General features: G+C 43.1%; 1 protein-coding gene across 1 annotated transcript in view; it reads right to left on the bottom strand.

Moving 5' to 3' along the window:
• The window catches only part of PPAT (phosphoribosyl pyrophosphate amidotransferase), a 48,487-nt gene that overhangs the window by 13,017 nt on the left and 14,618 nt on the right, over positions 1 to 20,852 (bottom strand). The window contains exons 2-4 of the mRNA XM_040334699.1: positions 20,592 to 20,658; positions 16,208 to 16,414; positions 5,266 to 5,378 (exon numbers count right to left, since the gene is read on the bottom strand). Coding sequence (XP_040190633.1) covers positions 5,266 to 5,378; positions 16,208 to 16,414; positions 20,592 to 20,658 — 387 coding nt within the window. The remainder of the gene's footprint in view (positions 1 to 5,265; positions 5,379 to 16,207; positions 16,415 to 20,591; positions 20,659 to 20,852) is intronic.

Raw genomic sequence — 20,852 nt, 5'->3', positions numbered from 1 at the left:
TATTTGTGTAAAACTATATACAGTCAAGTCCATATATATTTGGACATAGGCACATTTTTTTTTTTTTATAGTTCTATAATGGATATGGGCTGAAAGTGTACAATCTCTGGTTTAATTTGAGGTTATGTACATCCAAATTGGAGACAGTGTTTAGGAATTACAGCTCTTAATAGCCATTCCCCCCCTTTTTCAATCAACCAAAAGTAATTGGACAACTGAATCAAAAGCAGTTTCATGGCCAGGTGTGGACCACTCCTTCGTTAATTATTCATCAATTGGGCAGGTAAAAAGGTCTACAGTTGATTAAGCCCCATACACACTTAGATTTTCTGCAGATTTTTGTCTTCAGATTTACCAAAGCCATGTAGTGCAAGGGCCTGCCTGATTGCGTAAAAATTGAAACGCTTCAGGTTTGACCTCATATGGTTTGGTAAATCGGACGACAAAAATCTGCAGAAAATCTAATGCGTATGGGGTCCAAGCGTGGTATTTGCATTTGGAATCCATTTCTGTGAACCTACATCATGCGTTCAAAGGAGCCACCTATGCCAGTAAAACAGGCCATTGTAAGGCTTCAAAAATAAAAACATATCCATTGGAGATAGCAGCGACATTAGGAGTGGCCAAATCAACAGTTTGGTACATTCTGAGGAAAGAACATGCTGGCGAGCTCAGCAACATAAAAAGGTCTGGACGTTGTACCCGGAAGACAACAGTGGTGGATGATCGCACGATCCTCTACTGAAAATTAAAAGTGAAGGACACTCTCCAAGAGGTGGGCATATCATTGTCAAAGTCTACAATCAAGAGAAGACTTCACAAGAGCAAATACAGAGGGTTTACAAAGGTTAAAAACATTCAATAAGCTGTTAGACTTTGCCCCCCAAAAAAAAAAAACGAAAAAAAAGCCAGATCAGCTCTGGAAAAACATTCTTTGGACGGGTGAGACCAATATTAATCTGTACAAGAAAGACAGGAAGAGAGAGAAAAAAAGCGTAGAGAAGGCTTGGAACAGCTCATGTTCCAAAGCACGCAATGTTATCTGTGGTCACATGGTGGAGGCAGTACGATGGCATGGACATGCTTGGCATCCAGTGGCACTGGGTCTTTGGTGTTTATTGATGTGACAGAAGCAGTCGGATGAATCCTGCAGTGTTTGGAGAAATACTGTCAGCCCAGATTTAGCAAAGTTGATTGGACGGCGCTTCACAGAACAGATTGACAATGATCCAAAAACATTGCATAAGCAACCCAGGAGCTTTTGAAGGAAAAGTGGATTATTCTGCAATGGCCGAGTCAATCAGCCAATCTCAACTCAATTGAGCATGCATTTCACTTTCTGAAGGCAAAACTAAAGGCAGAAAGACACACAAAGAACTAAAGACCACTGCAACATATCAGAAAGGAAGAAACTCAGTCTTTAGTAATGTCCATGGGTTCCAGACTTCATTTTATGGATTATATTCATTTGTCCAATTACATTTCAGGCCATGAAAATGGGGGGGGGGGGGGGGGGGGACTGCGTATAAAAATGGTTGCAGTTCCTAGAATTTGAACTCGATATTCATGTTCAACCACTTGAATTAAAGCGGAAAGTCTGCACTCCAAATGCATGTGGATTGTTTTGTTTTAATTTTATTCTGCTGGAATACGGAGCCAAAGTGTATGAAAATCATGTCTGTGTCCAAATATTGGACTTCACTGTACATTTAATTTGCATAGTGTTGCATGACCGTGCAATTGCCAGTTAAAGCGGTAGTTCCCCCTTCAAAAAATGTTTACCCTTAGATTGATGCTCATTTTGTCTAGGGGAATCAGCTAGTTGTTTTAAAATCAACGCTGTACCGTTGTAGAGAGCGATCTTCTCCGCTGCTTCCGGGTATGGGCTGCGGCACTGGGCGTTCCTATTTGATTGACAGGCTTCCGACGGTCGCATCCATCGCGTCACGATTTTCCGAAAGTAGCCGAACATCGGTGCGCAGGCGCCGTATAGAGCCGCGCCGACGTTCGGCTTCTTTCGGCTACTCGTGACGCGATGGATGCGACCGTCGGAAGACTGTCAATCAAGAAGGAACGCCCAGTCCCGAATCCCATACCCGGAAGCGGCGGAGAAGATCGCTCTCTACAACGGTAAGTACAGCATCGATTTTAAAACAACTAGCCGATTCCCCTAGACAAAATGAGCATCAATCTAAGGGTAAAAATTTTTTGGAGGGGGAACTACCGCTTTAAAGAAGCACAGTGCTGAATAGGAAAAACTGCCCTGGTCATGAAGGGGGTAAAACCTTCCAGAGGGCAAGTGGTTAAGTGGATGGAGTGGGGTGGAGAGACTATAAACCCATCACAGCTGATGGCTTCAGTGGAAATACTGTAGCTAACCTGGAGTTATTATATTTCCGGATGAACCGCCATTAAACTTGTAGTTCTAACTGACCTTTAGTCGCTGTGCTGACAGCAGATAGAATTCTATCTTGGAAAGATGGCAATATATCCACATAACAGAAGGCAAACAATGTTGCAATATCATAAATCATTGCAGTGTAACAGATTTTAGACAAAGCCTCATTCGCACTATAACTTCAGAAAAACTGATGGAAACTGGTGTGCAGATTTCACTTGGAGACATAAGTTTGCATCAGTTTTCCTGCACATTTCAGTAAGTTTTATATGCACTGCAGATTCCTGCACAGAGAAAAAGCCACATGCGATACCAGTGTTGGTGTGAAGAGGGCACATTGTAAACAATGATTTTTTGTGCCCTTACAGAACAATTGACATCTCTGCACCATGGTGTAAATGAGGCCTTAATGTACAATGCCATCATGGCCTACTCACCATATGTGCTTGGTTGTCCTGGGCACTAGTGTTGCTCACGAATATTCGCATTTCGAATATTCGTTACGAATATGGCATATTCGAATATTCGCGAATAACTCTAATATCGCGGCCAAAATTCGCTATTCCGAATATTCGTATTTTTTCAAATTTATTTTTAAAACAGATCACATCCTATCGACGTCTAAAAGCATTGCTGGTATGATTAGAGACCCTGGGCCGAGTAGCTAAGCTGAGGCGATCCTTTAATGTTTCTTTTGCATCAGAGCCAATCAGAGTTCTCCTACCACAGTTGTCAAAATCTCGCAATCAATTTCGCATTAGCGAAATTTCGATAAAATATCACCAATATTCGATTTCCGAATATTCGCGAATACTTTCTCCGCCATTCTTTTGCATCAGAGCCAATCAGAGTTGTCAAAATCTCGCAATCAATTTTGCATTCGCATTAGCGAAATTTCGATAAAATATCACCAATATTCGATTTCAGAATATTCGCGAATACTTTCTCCGCCCTTCTTTTGCATCAGAGCCAATCAGAGTTGTCAAAATCTCGCAATCAATTTCGCATTAGCGAAATTTCGATAAAATATCACCAATATTCGATTTCCGAATATTCGCGAATACTTTCTCCGCCCTTCTTTTGCATCAGAGCCAATCAGAGTTCTCCTACCACAGTTGTCAAAATTTTGCAATCAATTTCGCATTAGCGAAATTTCTCAATTTTTTTTTTTTATATAAAATATCACGAATATTCGATTTTAGCGAATATTTCACGAATATTCGTCTATATATTCGTGATATATCGCGAAATCGAATATGGCGTATTCCGCTCAACACTACTGGGCACCCCCCTTTTTTTTAAAAAAAAACATGCAGTTGAGATGGTTTTACTGCCCACTAAACACTCCTTTATGCTGCAGCAAAAAAAAAAAAAATATTAGGTAGATTCACAAATAGTTAGGCCGGCTTATCAGTAGATAAGCCGACCTAACTCTGAATCTATGCCGGCGTTTGTTTAAGTGTATTCTCAAACAGAGATACACTTAAAGCGGGAGTTCCGTGGCAAAACGGGTTTTTTTAAATAGCATTTTGAAACGCTGGTGGTACAAAGAAATTAGTACTCACCAGTCTAATCCTCATAGCCGCAGGCATGGCGATATCCCTCCGAAAGATATTTTATAAAATATTGCGATGGACATTGCCATCTTTAGTCAGGGCACTCTGAAGCCCTCCTGCAGTATCTTCCGGGATGCGGTGAATGCTGTCCCAGCATTCACCGCTCTATCCCGCGCATGCGCAGTGTGACGGCGAGGCGCGCCGTCAACACTGCAGAGTTGCTAGGACAACGGCCGAGATATCGCGAGATTGCTCCTCTGGCTGCTGTGTCTCGTCACCGTCCAGAGACACACGTGTTAGCTCCCAAAATCCTTTGTGGAGCTAACCGACACGCCCATTCCCGAAGCCCTGCAACCCGGATGTGCCTGCTCGAGATGCTGCAAAGGGGGTATGTAGATTTTTATATTTTTTAGGAACGGCCAAATCGTCAGGTACACCGGGGGGACTATTAAAGTCAACAAAGTGACCTAATAGGGTGAACCTCCGCTTTAAACAAAGCCAAGATAGGCCGGCTTGCGCCGTTCTATCTTAGCTTGCAATGTTTCTGTTGGCCGCTAGATGGCGCTTCCATTGCGACGGCGTAGATTATGTAAATGAGGGGATACGCCGATTCACGAACGAACGCCAGGCCTACACCGTCGCATTACGTCGTTTCCGTAAGGGATAGGCCGCCTAAAGTTATTCCATCTATGAGGTGGAATAACAATGTTAAGTATGGCCGCCGTTCCCGCCGCAAGGTTCGAATTTTTTACGTCGTTTGCGCAAGTCGTCCGCAAATCGGGATTTACGTCGTTTACGTACACGTCGAAATCAATAGGCCCGTACGGCGTACTTAGCCGCAATGCGCACTGGGAAATGTAGTCGCCCGGCGCATGCGCAGTGTCAAAAACAGTCAAAAAAATTTGAGGTCAAGCCTCATTTCCATACAACACGCCCCCCTCCAAGCAATTTGAATTAGGCGCGCTTACGCCCGCTCGTTTTAGGCTACACCGCCGTAGATTAGCAGGTAAGTGGTTTGTGAATCACTACTAGCCTAAATAATTTACGGCGGTGTAGCCGAGGTACGTGAATCTACATATATATACCCCCCCCCCCCCAATGTGCAACTATCCATACACCTACACCTCAATGCCTGTCAAACGCCCTCTAAAAAATGTTCTGCTGTGGATAATTCTTCGAAGTGTAATTGAGCCCCATGACCGCACACGTGGGGCTCATTTGAAAAGTTCTAGAGTGCCCCTTGAGATAGAAGAGAAGGGAGCCTTCCAACTGCTGAAAAAACTTCAGCTAAAACCAGAAGTGAAAACTCACCGTGCTATCCAATCAGGTGTGTGATCTTCTTCCTGGGGAGGTGTAAAGGCCAGAAGCTGAGTGATGAGTTCACTATCGGAGCTTGTAGACAGGCCAATTCCATGTCGCATCAACTATAAAAAATAAAATTGCAAGTTATAAAGGGGCTCCACACAGATCTAAAAATATTGCCGAGGCCTGTACACCATGAATGAGCCGTTTATGTATATAGAGGCACCAGGTGCTGCATTGCACAAGGCCACTTATCCCAATATGACAGGCCTGTGGGTGAGTGGCCCAGTACAGTGTGCCACGGACTGCTGGCAGACACCCTGCCAGCTGCATGACACATTACAGCCCAACAAATTACCATAGGCACCTACAGTCTTGTTCCTACCCAAAACCAGATGCAGTGGCTGAAATGTATTTATTTTCAGGCTCCTCCCCTTTATTTTTATCTGGCAAGTCTGCAAATCGCACACTTGCTTGTCTCTGGGCGGCTACACTCACTAAGGATGGAGAGGGGCGGAGAGAAACATGTCGGGGGTGTGGTGTGGCTAGAGTGCAGACTGAGGCTGCGATTCCTCTCACTTCATGCACATGGGGTCTGCGGCTTATGGCTCTTCCTTGGACGAGCTCCCCGCCTGCACTCACAGCGCTCTAGTTGGACTTTACCTCTACCTGAGCGGCACTTAAATTGTCACATTGGGTCATTATGGATGGAGCCATTGCGTTCAGCATCATTACATGGTGGATTGATGGGACTGGTAGTTTATACAAGAAAATATTTCAGCTTCCAAGTAGTGACAATTACATGACTTTTCTGGCAAGATCGACTGGCGTTTTTATGAAATTTTTAAAAAAATTTCCCTAGCCTGAAATAAAAAATAAAAAAAAACACAATACAGTTGCAAAATCTAATAAGCTAAAGCTTTTAAAGCTGCATTAGAGTGCCTGTACTCTGGATGAAGGAGCACAGGGGGGACCTTTGGACAGCAGGGGGGTTATATGTACTAGTGAGTAGACTTAACACTAAAATTTAGGTCAACATCCAGCTCACACTGTAGTTGCACAAGCAGTTACAACAAGTCCCCCCTTTTGGAATAAATGTTATACAAGTAAATAAAAAGATGACCATTGCTTAATCACCCCAGTCAGTGGCAAATGGTTTGTTTCAATGCTCTAAACTGCTACATTTACAGGAGAACATTTTCTGTTGAAAAACAGACTATCAGGCAAGCCTAAAAAAAAAATTGTTAGGTAGATTCAGTAAGAGTTAGGCCGGCTTATCAGTAGATAAGCCGGCCTAACTCAGAATCTACGCCGACGTATGTTTAAGCGTATGCTCAAACAGAGATACGCTTAAACATATCTAAGATAGGACGGCTTGCGCCGTCCTATCTTAGATTGCAATTTTTCGGATGGCCGCTAGGTGGCGCTTCCATTGCGGTCGGCGTAGATTATGTAAATGAGTTTGTACGTCAATTCACAAACGTACGCCCGGCCGCCGCAGTCGATTTACGCCGTTTCCGTAAGGCCTTAGGAGGCCTAAAGTTATTCCACCTATTAGGTGGAATAACAATGTTAAAGTATGGCCGCCGTTCCCGCCGCGAGATTCGAAATTTTAACGTTGTTTGCGCAAGTCGTCCGCGAATTGGGATTTACGTCGTTTACGTCCACGTCAAAATCAATAGGCTGTGCGGCGTACGTAACTGGGAAATGTAGTCGCCCGGCGCATGCGCAGTGACAAAAAAACGTCAAAAACGTGAGGTCAAGCCTCATTACCATTAAACACGCCCCCCCCGCCAACCTATTTGAATTAGGCTCCATTACGCCCGCCGCATTTACACTACGCCGCCCTAAGTAAGGAGGCAAGTACTTTGTGAATCATGTACTTGCCTCTCTTACTTAAGGCAGTGTAGTGTAAACACGCTAGGCTACGCCGACCTAAATTTGCGCGCCCCTACCTGAATCCACACACACATACACACACATATATATATATATATATAAAATATATATATAATATATACCCAATAAAGGTGCCATGACCTTAGGTTTTTCCCACAATTCAGTGCTGAATATATTCTTTAGTCTTCTGTTGGCATGTACAATCCCATGTAAACCATGCATTAAGTCGGTCTTTGTGTTTAAAGGTGGTTTAACGTTCATTTAGAAAGTCAGTGAAATGTACTTTTGTACTGAACAGTTCATATACTAGATTATGAAAACAGCCTCATCACAGAGCAGGAACAGGACTTGTATAGATTATACAGATTAGCATTTAACATGCATGTATCCAGCCATGCCCAATTCATTTAGTCTTATGCAAGTCACATTTTTGCCCAAAGGCAACAATTACCAAAGCAAGGATTTCACATTCTGGAATGTAGAGTGCGGATCGTGCTTTGTAAAGAGTCCTAGTAAATGTAGAAAACAATTCAGATTAAAGACTGGAAAGCATGTGAGCCAAGCAGTGCTCCTCCAACATGAACAGTTATTACATGACTAAGGATTTGGGGTCTGCGGGTGCAAAAGTGATATTGTTACCCAATACAGTCATCTAAAATTTAGGAGCACCATTCACGTCTGTAGCTCTACATTTCACTTAGTTGCCGCTTTGATTACATTCATTATAAAAACGTAGCCATACAAGAACTAGGCTCTTTAAAAAAGAGACTTCACAATCTCTTTAAACTACTTACCTGCTCTGTTGCAGTGTATTTGCACAGAGCAGCCTTTTCGCGGGTCCCTCCTGTTAAAGCGGGGGTTCACCCTAAAAAAAAAATTCTAACATTACATTGAGCTGACTTCTGTAGTGAATCCCGCGGGAGTGGGCGTTCCTATTCACAGGCCAAGTGATTGACGCATGACAAAAGCTTCCCACCGGCGCATACAGCGCGTCACGAGTTGCCGAAAGAAGCCCGACTGCGAGTCGGCTCTATACGGCGCCTGTGCACCGACGTTCAGCTTCTTTCAGCAGCTCGTGACGCGCTGGTGGGAAGCTTTTGTCATACGTCAATCACTTAGCCTGTGAATAGGAACGCCTACTCCCACGGGATTCACTACCCGGAAGTCGGGGGTAAAAATAGCGATAAAACGGTATGTACGGAAAGAAAAAAAAAAAAAAAAAGATCAGCGTACTGTCAGAAGTCAGCTCAATGGAATGTTAGAATTTTATTTTAGGGTGAACCCCCGCTTTAAGTGCCCCCACAGCAAGCTTTGGGGGTGCCACAACTCCTTGTGTCCATTCAGACATGGAGCTGCAGTCCAGCCCCGCCTCCTTTCTGTTCTTATTGGCTGACTGACTGCAGCAGGAGCCAATGGTACCACGCTGGAAACGCACATTGCCCTAATGGCATGCTAATGGCAATTGGGGCGTCATTACCAATTAGGCCGAATGCACAGCAACCTGCACAGAAAACGTGCAATGGCAAAGCAAGCGTGATGCAGGTTTGAGGCACGTTTCCAAACCGCGGGGCAAAAAGCATGTTTTCTGTGTGGGTTGGTGTGCTTATGGAAATGCGCAGATACGAACGCAGCCCAATTGTTGACAACTCGATTGTGGTTAACAGGTGCTAAATGAGCTACAAACACACACTGAAAAATATGCAACACGCCACGATCAAAAAGGTTCTTTAGCTACTATGGGGCTTTTTTGCACATAGGGCAGCCCAGTCAAGTGAGTGGGCTGCCACATGCATGACCCACGCCAGATGCAAGTGGGATCTCAGTTTCTGCTAAGCTAGGGTGTCAATGGAATGTGCTTGGGAGGAGGGTACGAAAAAAAAAAAAAAAAAAACACATCTTAGGGGGTTTATTTACTTAAAGCGGTAGTTCACCCTCACCCACATGATTTTACCATCGAGACAGGCATTGTAGCGCGAGCTACAGTATGCCTGTCCCGATTTTTTTAACCCCGGACTCACCTTGTAATCGGACATCGTAGATTTCGGCTCCCGCGGGGAATGGGCGTGCCTATGGAGAGGGAGGATGATTGACGGCCGGCCCTGGCACGTCACTCTCCCCGAAGACAGCCGGAGTAGGTCTCGGCTCTTCACGGCGCCTGCGCACAGGCTATGCGCAGGCGCCGTGAAGAGCCAAGCCTATTTCGGCTATTTCCGGAGAAGCGTGATGCGCCAGAGCCGGCTGTCAATCATCCTCCGTCTCCATAGGCACGCCCATTCCCTGGTATCTTCGATGAACGATTACAAGGTGAGTACGGGGGTAAAAAAAATCGGGACAGGCATACTGTAGCTCGCGCTACAATGCCTGATTTTATGGTAGAAAAAAAAAAAAAAAAAAAAATTCCGTTCATAGGGTGAACCCCCGCTTTAAAGTGTAATTACACCCACCTATCATTTTCAAGCAAGGAAGCTACCATCTTGGCCTATGTTTAATCTTCACCTGCCATGATGCTGCACATGTGATCAGTTAGGACACCAGCCATTGGATGGTTTGACAGTTTGGTTGAGAGCACAACCAATGTGATAGTTAGCAAACCCGGCATGCCGGAAATGTAACTGCTTTTTGAAACTGTTAGATCGATGGGTTTACTTCCACTTTAAGACAAATCCACTGTGCACTACAAGTGCACTTGGAAGTGCAGTCGCTGCAGATCTGAAAAGCAGGAGAAGCTCTGCTGATTTATATCATTAAATCAAGTTGAATTTGTAAGGTTGGAACAGGTACATTTTTTAAGTGAAGTTCCAAATCTTGGTAGTTTTTTTTTTTTTTTTAGCCAACCCTTTTTTATGACAACATCACTAACATTTGTTTTGCTGTCTGTGCTCATGTTCAGAAGATTTCACCTCACTTTGTTTCTGTGACAACTGGATTTAGAATTTTGGGTTGTCATGGACACAAGGATCAGTGATAAAGCTTCAGCGGAGACACCTTTTTCCTATGATCGCTCTTACAGGAGTGAACTTCCCTTTCTAGGGGTAGATTTTCTCTCACTTCCTGTTGTCTCCCACCATTTATAAGTTGGAGTCGTTTGCAAGTCAGATGTTTGCAACTCGGGGACTGCCTGGTACAAGAAAAAATGCTGTTTATTTTCTTTGCATGCCCCCTTCAGATCTACAGCAATTGCACTTGCAGTGCACAGTGGATTTGCCTTTAGTAAATAAACCCCTTAGTCTCATAGGAATGGTTTCTCATCTTATGTGACTTCTGTGAGTAAAGTGGCAAGCAAGTCACAAAAACAACTACAGAGACTGGTGCCTTAGAGGGACATTTTCATTCATGACAAGACATAGCAGGAGCATGGCCAGATGCCTTGCTGCTGGTTTTTCAATCGCATTTCACCCCCTCATGAGGTTTAAATTAAAATAAGGATCTGGAATGTACTACTTTATTTGGAGCGTTCCCTCCTTGGCAGACATTTCCTACAAAAGCACATTTTAACCATCATGTGATAGTGGTCTTGTTTTGTGGGTGAGACGAGGACAGTCTGAGGGTTTGCGCGTGATTTTAACTCTGCTTAGACACGTGTGAATTTAGCATGCTGCCTGACAGTGTACTGAGCCACAGGTATTCAGCAAGCCAATCTGGTATTATATAAAAAAAAAAAAAAAAAAAAAATATATATATATATATTTATTTATGTTCTACTCAGCAGGCTGTGCCCATAGCAATTGAAAAAATAAAATTTCTAGTCTAAAGTGGGGTACACGCTAAGAAAAGCGAGCGAACATTCGTCTAATTTCCCTTGATGCTTCACAGCAAATAAACGAATGAATGAAAATTTGTACAAAAATTCTCATACGACCCAAGTAAAGCTGCACAATTCTGGCCAAAATCACGATTCTCACAGCATAAAATCTTTTACATTATACAAAAAAATTGGGCTAACTTTACTGTTTGTTTTTTAATTCATGCAAGTAATTTTTTCCTAAAAAAATTGCATTTAAAAGTCCGCTGCGCAAATACAGTGTGACATAACTAGAACTGTCAGAAAAAGTTTAAGCATTTAGGTGGTTAAAGTGGAGTTCCACCCATTTTTTTATGTTTGTCTGTGCTGCATGCCCTAATCTCAGTGTTCAGAATGGACAATTTGTATTTATTTTGTTGCTTGTAAATACCTTTATTTTGTAGTCCTTCATTACTTCCTCCTCCTTATTAGCCTAGGCTATTAAGTCACATGGCTATTCGCAAGGGTTTCTGGGATAGGCATCATGTTTTCCAGTAGTCCTTGCAAACCTGACTGAAACCTATTACATTGCTTGTGCAGCACTGAGCATGTGCGAGATATGCAAAGCTGAAATCCAGGAAGTCATACAGTCTGGCTTCATGATGCCCACACTTAAGATGGCCACGGTCTATTTCTAGATTATAAACTATCTAAATGCTGTAACAACCTAACAAAACGGACCTTAGTTTACAGACTAACTTTACTAGAATACATTAAGCTTGTGTATTACAGGGGTATTTATATTTAAAAAGTGAAATTGTGGGTGGAACTCCCCTTTAAACTTTCCTAATTTACATACAGAAGTCTGTTCATTTGATGTAAAAGAAAAATTGATACAATGTTTAGACTTAAAGTTCCACGGAAAAGGAATGTTGCAAAACTTGGCAGACTGCCCAGACTTGACTGCTGAGAGCAGAGAGAATTCTCTACATACCAAAGATGGGAAACACTTTGTCAAGATTGCAACTGGGAAAGAAAAAATTGTGATAACGATTGACGATTTAATTTAGCTCTAAAAATAAGGTACACAAAAAAAAAAAAAACTGCTAGCTCCGTTACCGTACGAGGAAAAAATTTGCGGTTTGTCCCTTTGGGAATTTTTGTACAACATTTCAGAAAACGGTTGTCGAAAGTTGTGTACACACCGTGCAAAAATCCTATGAATGAAAATGATTGATTAATTTTCTTAGGGTGTACAAGCCTTTAAAATACGGGGGGGGGGGGGTCACTGCAAGATTTGGGACAAGGCCAAACATGGCATGAAGAGTTCTTGCCCATTAGTGCATAGGCCCCTTTACCACAAGTCCTTGTTCTGCATTCACCTCACACTCACTAACCTCAGTTCTACTACAGTCTGATTTCCGGGAACAAATCTTTATGGCCCTTATCAAATAGATAATAGAATGCTAAGGCAAAGAGGAAATTATCCATTTTCAAGGTCTGCAAAATCTCTCTACATGCAGTGAATTTAAAAGGCCGAACTACAAATGAAACATCTACAAAGCAGATTCATGTATAAAGGAAACCACCGAAAATCATGAGATCAGAAACAGCTGAGGAGCACAATGTTCTCTAAAGACATCCTGACCAATGTGTGAAAGGTCTTGCATGTTCAGCTCTGAGGTGTAAGAATGTCATTTAGATCACCAGTGTAACGTCTCATATAAAAAGGGGACTGAAACACAAACATCTGTATCAGTAAAGACTTCCAATAGACATACTGTTCCTGATAACCCTGTTGGGTAATAAATAAGGTTTCCCCTCACACTTCCTGTTTTGGCTATGAAACAGGAAGTGAAGGGAAATCTCAATGAGGAGAAAAAAAAAAAAAAAAAAAAAAGAAGATCTGAGCGATGTTCTAACCCTTTCGTTTTCCAAAACAGAAGAACAAAAAATAAAGTAAATAAATAAAAATAAAAAACGTCCACTTTATTTACCGTAAAGCCATTTATAGTGGTGCAAGTTTTAATTGTAGCAGGGGGTGGGCAACCTATGCCACCTCAGCTGTGGTGAAACGTCAAGTCCCATGAGGCACTGCAAGACTGACAGCCACAGGCATAGTGGGATTTGTAACGTCAGAGCTGAAGTGCTGCAGCTGCCTACACCACTATAAATTGGTTTAATTAACCACTTGCCAACTTGTTCTGACATTTCTCTCCTACATGTAAAAATCATCATTTGTTTTGCTAGAAAATTACATAAAACCCCCAAACATATTTTTTAGCAGAGACCCTAGAGCAGGGGTGCCCAACCAGTGGCCCGCGGAGCCCTCTGGTGTGGCCCTCGACCTCCTGCTCTGGGATGGTGGTTTTGGCAAGCCCAGATCGCAGGCGGTAGAAAAAGCAAGCAGCATTAGAGCAGAGCCACATAAGCCAATGATTCCTGTATAGCGCCAGGGCCTTTCACAATCGATAACAAATGCACTCCGCCTGGGACAGCAACTGCCAGAAAAAACTGAATGGAAGATTGTTAAAAGGAAAGTTTTTTTTTTTCTGAAATCAGTGCAGTTAGCGATAGACTTCTGTTATTACCTGTGGGTTTGGTGCGCTTTCATAAATTGCACCACACCTGCAAGATACAATAGAAGTCTATGGCAAAGTGCAGCTAACTTGCAGGAAAGCCACAGGTGCATGTGGTACATCAGTGTGAAAGCAGCCTTAGGACCCAATTGGACCCTCCATTCACCTCTATGCCAATTTACCCCCACTTTCCTCCAATCCAATCCGCAAAAAAAAAAAAAAAAAACAGAAGGGGATCCATCCCCTTCTGTCTGGACGGATTGAATTGGAGGGCCCATAGAGTAGCGTGGGCCGTTTCCATGTCCGTTCAGCATATATGGATGACACAGACCTGTCATCCACCCATTCCACTCATTTTGGCCCCGCAACCAGTTACCAAGTCGCTTCAGTAGCCCTCGCCCTTTAAAAGGTTGGGGCCCTCCTGCCCTAGAGAATACAACAGCAGTCATTGCAACCATTTATCTCGCACAGTAATTTTTCAAACTCTTTAAAAAAAAAAAAGTAAAGTTAGCCCAATTTTTGGGCATAATGTGAAAGATGAAGTTACGCCGAGTAAATACATACCCAACATGTCACGCTTCAAAATTGCACACGCTCGTGGAATGGCAACGCTTTCATTTTTTTTATTGGTTATATGTTTTTAGTTAGAGGAGGTCTAGGGCTAGAATTATTGCTCTCACTCCAATGTTCGCCATGACACCTCACATGGTTTGCGACCATCTGGTCCGCAGGAAATCTCTATGGTAAACATGAGGGGCCAGCGGATCTGTTCTCTGACAAACGATCGCAGCGGTGAGTCGGTAGAAGACTATATCCGAATGCCTGTAGCTGCAGGCATCATTCAGATATACCTGAACAAAAACCAGGACGTCATATGAAGGCCAGCCAATTGCAAGTGTTTAGAGCTTACTTATGCTTATCACAACAAAGTGGTGTTGATGTGTGTTCTAATGAACTAGGGGAGAAAGAAAAAAGGGGGGGGTGCTTTTTAGGCCCCCCGTTACCTCATGGGATCCCAGTATTTTACACATTAATATAGGGTTTTTTAATGGGGCTCATTCAATTGGTTAGTTAGGGTCAGGTGACTAAGAACGTTCTGGAAGGTTAGATAGAGATTGGTCCGTTGAGGTCAGTAATTTTGGTGAAAAAAAATATTTGTTGTGAATAAAGTTGATGTTTCAATTAGATATTTTGTTTAAACCAATAAACCAGGCCACGGGCAATCTTTATACAATTTTTTTTGGTGTTGGCTGTTTTTACTCTGAGTAAAATTTGCTAGTCATTGCCTGGCGCCTGCGAGCCCATGGTTTGTGGGATAGGGTCTTTGTGTTGCCGATTTAAATGCAGAGCTGTGCTTGTTTGCATTGGTTTGACGCCTATTCGTAGAAAAGTTTAATCTTTTCGAGTCAACCGATAAATTGATTCACATACTTTAACTTGTAATATTTATTACAAGGAGCGTTCAAGAAAGTTGCCCCTGGCAGTTCTATTTAATGTAATTCAGATTCCCTTCATGCAAAGTATGCACATCTCTTACCCGATCTCTGTGTACTCCACAAATCACTGTAGGGGTTACTGCTACAGTGAAAGTGGAAGTCTTCCATGTCCAGTGCCAGGCAGCTTTTATGCATAGTGAACACAGGTGATTGCTTGGCACTATGGAGAAGGGTAGCTGTTCAGCACTGGACCCAGAAGCCTGCAGTTACCACTGCAGTAGCAGCGAGTACTATAGTCATTTTCAGCTTATGCAGGATTTGATCAGCTATGAGATCTGTATACTTGCATTGTTACAATCTGGTCCTTGCATTATTTAACCGTCGGAGACTCTTTACCACGTGATCAGCCGTGTCCAATCACGGCTGATCACGATGTAAACAAGAGCAGCCGTGATCGGCTTTTCCTCACTCGCGACTGTCAGATGCGAGTAGAGGAGAGCCGATCGGCTGATCCTCTGACAGGTGGGGTTTGTGCTGATCGTTTATCAGCGCAGCCCCCCCTGAGGATGCCCACACTAGACCACCAGAGATGCCACCAGACCACCAGAGATGCCACCAGACCACCAGAGATGCCACCAGACCACCAGAGATGCCACCAGACCACCAGAGATGCCACCAGACCACCAATCAGTGCCCACAATGGGCATCACTGATTGGCAGGCATTGTTTGGCACCGATTGGCATCCATCAGTACAAAATATTACAGTACATCCATGCCGCCCCATCTGTGCCCATCCGTGAAGGATAAAACTTACTTATTTACAACGTTTTGTAACGGAAACAAAAAAAAAAGCATTTGTTTGTCAAAATTTTCGGTCTTTTTTTTTTTTTTTTTTTTTTTGCAGAAAATAAAATTGTAGAGGTGATCAAATACCAAGAAAAGAAAGCTCTATTTGTGGGAACAAAATTATAAAAATTTTGTTTGGGTACAGTGTAGCATGACCACGTAATTGTCATTCAAAGTGCAACAGCGATGAAAGCTGAAAATTGGTCTGGGCAGGAAGGTGTATAAGTGCCCAGTATGGAAGTGGTTAAAACTGAAGTTTAACCAAAAAGAAAACATGGTGTCACATTTCTGGGTACCATTGTTCTGAATTAAACCTTGCCAAAACACACAAACACACCCAGATGGACAAATTCATCAAGAAGAGTTAATTCATTTTCACACAGCCATCTATTGTGCATCACTTTTGTTCTGGGCATTTGTCTAAAAAGAAACATTTTAAGTGTATTTAATGTGAACTTTAACAGATTACCTTTCTCCTAAGTCGAGCTGCATTTATTAGTTCTCCATTATGTGCCACAGCAATCTTTCCATGGAGCGTTTCAACGACAAACGGCTGACAATTCTCCAATGCAGAATTTCCCGATGTCGAATACCTCGTGTGCCCAATTCCCAGGTTGCTCATGTTCAGTTTCTTCAAACTTTCCTCACTGAACACGTGATTGACCAAACCCATTCCCTGCAAGAGAGATAAAAGCATAAGCATAGCACTCGAAGACTTAATGGCTATCCAAACCAGAGTTGTTCTACTAAACCAACAGCCCCAAACTAGTCCCTGTATGGAGGGCAGATGGCAGTCTGAGCGTAGCACTGAAGACTGTCTCCAATATTTGTACTCCACAGTCCCAAAGTTATTCCCCATAAGGGAAGTGCCCCTGTCCCTGTGTCCTCGCATGCAGAAGCCAATGCAAACATAATTCCCGCCAACATATGAAAACGGTGTTCAAGATGCACATGTGAGGTATCGCTGCGAACGTTAGAGCGAGAGCAGATCGGATTGGAGGTAGGCGGGTGTAAACGAACAAAAGTCTGTTTACATCTGCCGCTCCATAGAGGTGAATGGAGGGTCTGATTGGGTCAGACCGTTTGTGTAAAAGGGGCCAAAGGCTGCTTTTACACTGAATGTTTGCGGTCTACCCATGCGCAGTGTTCCTGTGGTTTTCCCGCCAGTTAGCTGGACTTTGCCATAGACATCTATTATATCCTGTAGGTGTGGTGCACTTTCTGAAAAGCTGCTTGCTTCCTCTACCGCTGGCTTCATTCACAACACTAATGCTCTGGAATGGCAGGTCAATTACCTGCAATCTGGGCTTGCCAACCAGCCATCCCAGAGCAGGAGGTCGCAGGCCACATCAGAGGGCTCCGCGGGCCACTGGTTGGGCGCCACTGACTTAAAGAATAAGTTCACCTTTGGGAACATGTTACATGTTCGTCGGTTTTAGTGTGCAACATTAGCTGCTGCCCAATCCCTGTGACAGCAGTACGGGGAGAAGTTCCCCTGTACTAGCTGTCACCTTTTGAAAACAGCCCACACAGCCACATCATTCATTCACACCGCTCTGTGTGCATGAACTACAAGTCTGGACATACTTTGCTGCCGTTTGCTTGTAGTTCTCAATTAACTACCACAGCGCTGTGGAGCACCATGGTAGATTGTATCTGCTTGTTCGTATGGAATGTATGGGCACACACATACACCGGCAGATCTGCTGGAGACCGGCATGACACCAGCGATTTGCTGATCACTGGTAGAATGCTTAACAGGCACCCCCCCCCCCCCCCCCCCAAAAAAAGTGCAAATTTATTTTCTAAAAAGTGAACTTATCCTTGAATGCAACTACTGCTACAGAGGTTGCAATAGTCTCCTGGTATGAAAACGATTCAACCTTTTATATTGATGCCATCTGCAAGTGACAAGGTACTACCATTCCTAATACATCCCTTCGTATTTATACCCAATGTTTAAATATTTTGGAGAACAACCACCTTTGCGCTCGTAATCAACTGCTCTGGCGCCATCAGACACTGCCTCATTTATTTTACTTCCCATGGGGTATACTGTGGGCAAGATGGGGATTACTGTACTTGCACCAACTACATGAGGGTGGCACAGTCAATATTTTTGGGCCGCTCTGTCATGCGTTGCATATCAAGCTACAGTGATCATTCTATTATACACCATTTCGATATGCCACGGGGCTCAATTTGGTCTGCTCGATGTACGCCTCAGCAATACAAGGCTTGAACGGTCCCTCTGCTCTGATCACACATGCCTCATCTCCTCCTATTACAACTACCTTATGGATCTGCAGTCAATATGACCACTTAATATGCAAATTTTAGTGGCGATATATTTCATATGTGCAAGAAATCCACCTCAACAGGTCAAATTCCTAAATGTGAATGGGGGGGAATGGGGATTTCCTACATATGGTTTGGAGTTATTAGGATCTGCCACTAGTTACAGCATACCGCAAATACATTTGCTCTCCCCAACGACTGCTGCTTTAAGTGGTGTCTTCTTGGTATGGTATATACGAGCAGCTGGGAGCCTCCGCTGTAACCAAACATTTTCTTTGCCCGCTTTTCTATGCCAGTAAAGTAATTGCTCTACACTTGACTCATACAAAGGTCCTGCAACTTGGGTCATGAAAAAAATGACAGGCCCTGACACTCTTAGAAATTAACATATGAGGCAAGAAAATGTCCTCAAAAGTTTTATAAGGTATGGGGTCCATAGCTCGATACTCCGTATACTAGTGATTCTATGCTGTCTGATTTCAGACCCCATTTAGCAAAAGGGATGATCCCAGGACATTGATATTTCTGGGCACAAAGGGCTCCCATGGCTGCCACAGTATTTCCTAGATCTGTACGATTTGCTGGGTGAATGAACGTATACACTATATTGTCCAAGTAGAGTTACTGGTATACCCGTTTGAGGTTTATACATTCAGGCGAGTTCCTGCACTGTTCAGGGTTTTGTTTCCTAATCTTTTTTTCTCCTCTTCACCTTGTACTTTATTAAAATTTGAGAATGTATTTGAGATGCTGTTTTGGGTCAGGTCCCATTTGTCCTGTGCTCTATTACTTTACTGGGATACAAGTCCTGCGGTGCCCTTATGTATAAAGCGTTAACCTTCATCTGCATCTTCTGTATGATTGACATTCCATTTTGCAAATGCATTTGCCTATGTTTGCCTTGCATGCTTTCAATACAAAATTTCAAAAAAGTAGTATGAAATAAAGCAAACCCTTTAAAGCGGAGGTTCACCCCTACAATATACTTTTTCCCCTTAGATGGATGCTCGTTTTGTCTAGGGGAATCGGCTAGTTGTTTTAAAATATGAGCCGTACTTACCGTTTACGAGATGCATCCTCTCCATCGCTTCCGGGTATGGGCTGCGGGACTGGGCGTTCCTATTTTGATTGAGTCTTCCGAGAGGCTTCCGACGGTCGCATCCATCGCCTCTTGATTTTCCGAAAGAAGCCGAACGTCGGTGCGCAGGCGCAGTATAGAGCCACACCGACGTTCGGCTTCTTTCAGGTACTAGTGACGCGATGGATGCGACCGTCGGAAGCCTCTCGGAAGACTGTCAATCAAGAAGGAACGCCCGCTCCCGAAGACCCATACCCGGAAGCGACGGAGAAGATGCATCTCGAAAACGGGTAAGTACGGATCATATTTTAAAACAACTAGCCGATTCCCCTAGACAAAACGAGCAGGAATCTAAGGGGAAAAGGTAAAAAAATAAATAAATGGGTGAAATCCCGCTTTAAGCTACTGAAACTTAGATGTAAAAGGAAGAGTAGCCAATTTAATACACATGCTCTGGAGATGCCCTAAACTCCATCTCTATTGGTCCAAGGTGGTATCTATGATTAATAATGTAATTGAGAGCAGGATGATTATTAGGCCTGTGGGTTGTCTTCTGGGTATACTGGATTAATCAAGAATTCTGGGGGAATATATTGTTTTAATAAATAGAAGTCTATTCCAGGCTCGTAAGCTCATCACACAAAAGTGGTAACCACCATATCCACCTACGTTAACAGAATGTAAACTACGCAAGGGAAACTTAAAGGAAAGTATACTTTCTTACATAGAGGTTGTTTAGGGAAATTTGAAAAAATATGGCGAAGGCGGTTTGATATTTTGGAGGTATGAGAGAGGAGAGGATAAACGTGTGAGCATGGAGAGGGAGGAAGAGCATGGGGGCGAAGGGGCTGTTTTTTTTTTCTTCCCTCTTAATAGGGGCTGGTGTTTTATTTTGTTGTTTGTATATATAAAAAAAAAAAAAAAAAGATGATTTGATTAAATAAATAAAAAGGAGAAAAAGAATATCATAGAGACCACCTTTATGTGTAATTTAGTATACAAATTGACTTCAGTGCAATAGACATTTACAGGCATGTAGAAATTATGTGCCAGTATGGTCTACAGAAACCCTTGGGATTTGGCGCTAAAGGCAGAAATCCTATGGGAAACCACTGGGTACCAGGTCACCCAATCACCTGCACAGTCATGTGGAAGGCAGTGAGAAAATCACATGCTCTTAAATACCTAAATGTACCAGGTACGTCACTTTGCTTCGCTGAACGAAGAGATAATTTTAGAAAGTCCCTTGGCAATCATGGGTGTCAGTGGGAAACCCAGGTAACCATGCCAATAAGACAGTCGATGCAAACCTACGGCTTCTAGGGAGAATTAATTGGGACTGGCCAAGTCAAACCAAAGACATTACAGCAGGTTAAGTTTTTGGGGTTGGCTTTTAGACTTTGGGAGGTCTCATAGGCCTGGCAGACATGGCTTTTAGGACTTGTCTATTCTTCAAAAGCATAAAGATACATTTTACCTTGTGCATTCTGTACGTTGGAGCAGCACCTCCATCACTTGTCACAATGCCGGCACTTTCCTGTCCCCTGCGAAGATTAAATTAAACAAGCATTAACAAATTAGATATTTAAATATTTGTACACTCCTCACACACTTGTAATCATCAGTTTGAGAATACACACAAATGTATCAGGATGGAATATTCAAAGATGAAAATTTTAGGGAATTCAAAAAATTGGACTGCTGCCCTTTTAACCACCATTTTATCATAAACCTAGAT

Source organism: Rana temporaria, chromosome 1, assembly GCF_905171775.1.
Source record: "Rana temporaria chromosome 1, aRanTem1.1, whole genome shotgun sequence".
Classification (NCBI taxonomy): Eukaryota; Metazoa; Chordata; class Amphibia; order Anura; family Ranidae; genus Rana; species Rana temporaria.
The sequence above is the reverse complement of the archived record's forward strand: the minus strand, read 5'-3'. Positions and strand labels throughout refer to the sequence as shown.